Here is a 2,789-nt window from a genome sequence, read left to right on the forward strand (position 1 = left end):
TTTAGTAGAGATGGGGTTTCACCATGTTGGCCAGGCTGGTCTTGAACTCCTGACTTCAGGTGATCCACCTGCCTCAGCCTCCCAAAGTGCTGGGATCACAGGCATGAGCCACTGCGCCTGGCCACCTTTTCTTTTTATAAACTTTTTTTTTTTGTTTTTCAGTCTTTTAAACAAAAATGCTACTTGTTAGAGGCCCCTTCCCGCAGAGACTAGGAGTTCTTCCAGCGGGCAGTAGAGTAGCAGCAGTCCTTAGACCCTGGCCACCAGCGTTGGCCCAGGCCGCATTGATCAGTTGATGAACATTTCTGCCTTTCTCCTCTTGGAAGCCACATTTCTACCCCTGCACTGCTGCTTAGCTTCGTTCTCCACTCCTCTTCCTGTGCTGGGACCTGGAGCCATGGCTGTTGTGGGGACTGGAGGGCAGCGTTAGCACTGGGGACATGGGATTTCACCTCTGGTCATTGTTTTCCAAAAATCTTGTGTGTGTGTTGATCTGGGACCCCCGTTCACTTCTCTCTTGGTGATCTTGTGCTACCATGGTTTCCAGTCACATCCTTAAAGCAGCTTTATCCCTGAAGATCCCAGACATACCCTAACCCCTGTACTCAGTTTGAAACCTTGTTTTTTAAAGGCTTTTGGTGTGGGTGCCCTGGAAGAGGAAGATGATGATATCTATGCCACAGAAACTCTATCCAAGTATGACACTGTTCTGAAGGACGAGGAGCCTGGAGACGGACTCTATGGCTGGACAGCACCCAGGCAGTATAAAAGCCAGAAAGGTAATTCGACAGACGCAAACCTAATGGCAGGATCAAGTGTCAGGGTATCAGGAAGGAGGGGCTGTAAGAGTGGTACAGGAGCACCAGCCTCTGTTGTTGATCAAAGACATGGTAAGATACAAAACAAAGAAGCGAGGCCCAGCGTGGGAAGTGAAACAAATGCAGGATTCAGACCTGGCCAAGGCCAAAGCCTGCTGTCAAGGTGGGGCCCAGGTGGGAAGGAGGGAGAGGTCTGTAATCAGGGAAAGAGGAATGCCTGGACCAGTGACCAAATGGCTGGTCAGAGCTGGCAGTGGGTCAAAGGGAAGCACCCAGAGTTAGAGGAACTGGGCAGGCGGCCAAAGAAGGCCAACACATGCGGCAGGTTAGAAGGTCAGGCCAGGGGACCAGGAGGCAGGTACACCAACAGCCTGCAGCAAGATGGAGCTGGGCGCCCAGTCCATCTTCTCCCTTGAGTCTCTGGCTCTGAGGAGGCTCTTGTTGGGATAAGAGGCCGACATCTTTTTTTTTTTTTTTTTTTTGAGACGGAGTCTCACTCTGTCACCCAGGCTGGAGTGCTGTGGCCGGACAGCTCACTGCAAGCTCCGCCTCCCGGGTTCACGCCATTCTCCTGCCTCAGCCTCCTGGGTAGCTGGGACTACAGGCGCCGCCACCTCGCCCGGCTAGTTTTTTGTATTTTTTAGTATTTTTTAGTAGAGACGGGGTTTCACCGTGTTAGCCAGGATGGTCTCGATCTCCTGACCTCGTGATCCGCCCGTCTCGGCCTCCCAAAGTGCTGGGATTACAGGCTTGAGCCACTGCGCCCGGCCGAGGCCGACATCTTTCAACACAACTTTAACTTCACGCTGTGTTGAAATTTCAAGGGGTATCAGATCCTGTGGTTCGAAGTCACATTTCAGTTGTTTCCAGAAAAGGTGCAGGGCCAGACAGTGTAGAGTCAGTATTAGCAGCATGTGATTTGGAGTCAGTCAGATCTGGGTTTGGATGCCAGCTCTCCACTGCCCAGCTTTGTGACTTTAGGCAAGGCTTATAACCTCTCTGGGCATTGGAGTCCACATTTGTAAAGTGAGGATAAAATCCACTCCAGAGGTGGTTGTGAGGATTAAGTGGCATAACTTAGTGTCTGGCATAGCACCTGCCCCAAAGACTGAAGAAGTGGCACCTACTGTTCTTTGGTTATCATACAGTCATGTGTCACTTGACTGGGATGGTGTGACAGGGAACCCAGGGTTTTACACAGGACACTGGAAGGGCATGTGTACCCAGTGTTAGGAGACAACCTCTGGGCGGTCAGTGGGTTATTTCCTTTTTTTTTTCTTTCCATTTTTTTTCTTTTTTTTTCCCGAGTCATTTACCTTTGGAGCCTTCTTCCTTTTGCCTCCCTGTAGTTTCTGATTTCTCTTCCCAAACTATGAATTATTTTTATATAACTTAAATGAAGATATATTAGTATATCATAATATACTATTTAATTTAAATACTATATTATCAATATACCATTATATATTATATATGATTTATATTTTATATAATTAATATATCAATACTGTCAGTATATTATGTAACATATAATACATTATTACATAATGTATAGATATGTTATTTATTAAAAATGGTGGGAGAATGAAATTGATAATATCCTGTATCTCTGTTAATATAAATGACATTCAATATTATACAACATATTAGTAACATTAATTTATTAATCCTCTAATAATCATATGTAATGACATATACTTAAGTCTGCTTGCTGAGCCACATCTTTCACTTCTCCCTCATGTACCAGCTTTGCCCCCAGCTGATTGGTTCCCACTCCGTCCACCGAGCTCCAAGCCTGTCCTTGTCTCCTTGTCCCTCTCTGCTGTGACCCCTGCATGGCCACAACATCTGTAGTTTTGACTGTATGGTTTTTTTTTTTTTTTTTTTTTTGGTGACAGAGTGTTGCTCAGCTGCCCAGGCTGGAGTACGGTGGTGTGATCTCGGCTCACTGCAAGTTCCACCTCCCGGGTG

General features: G+C 46.7%; 1 protein-coding gene across 1 annotated transcript in view; it reads left to right on the top strand.

Moving 5' to 3' along the window:
* The window catches only part of GPATCH1 (G patch domain containing 1), a 53,163-nt gene that overhangs the window by 18,228 nt on the left and 32,146 nt on the right, over nucleotides 1-2,789 (top strand). The window contains exon 7 of the mRNA XM_011948821.1: nucleotides 632-779. Within this exon, the coding sequence (XP_011804211.1) occupies nucleotides 632-779 (148 nt within the window). The remainder of the gene's footprint in view (nucleotides 1-631; nucleotides 780-2,789) is intronic.

This window comes from Colobus angolensis, unplaced genomic scaffold, assembly GCF_000951035.1.
Source record: "Colobus angolensis palliatus isolate OR3802 unplaced genomic scaffold, Cang.pa_1.0 Scaffold107, whole genome shotgun sequence".
In the NCBI taxonomy this organism is placed as follows: domain Eukaryota; kingdom Metazoa; phylum Chordata; class Mammalia; order Primates; family Cercopithecidae; genus Colobus; species Colobus angolensis.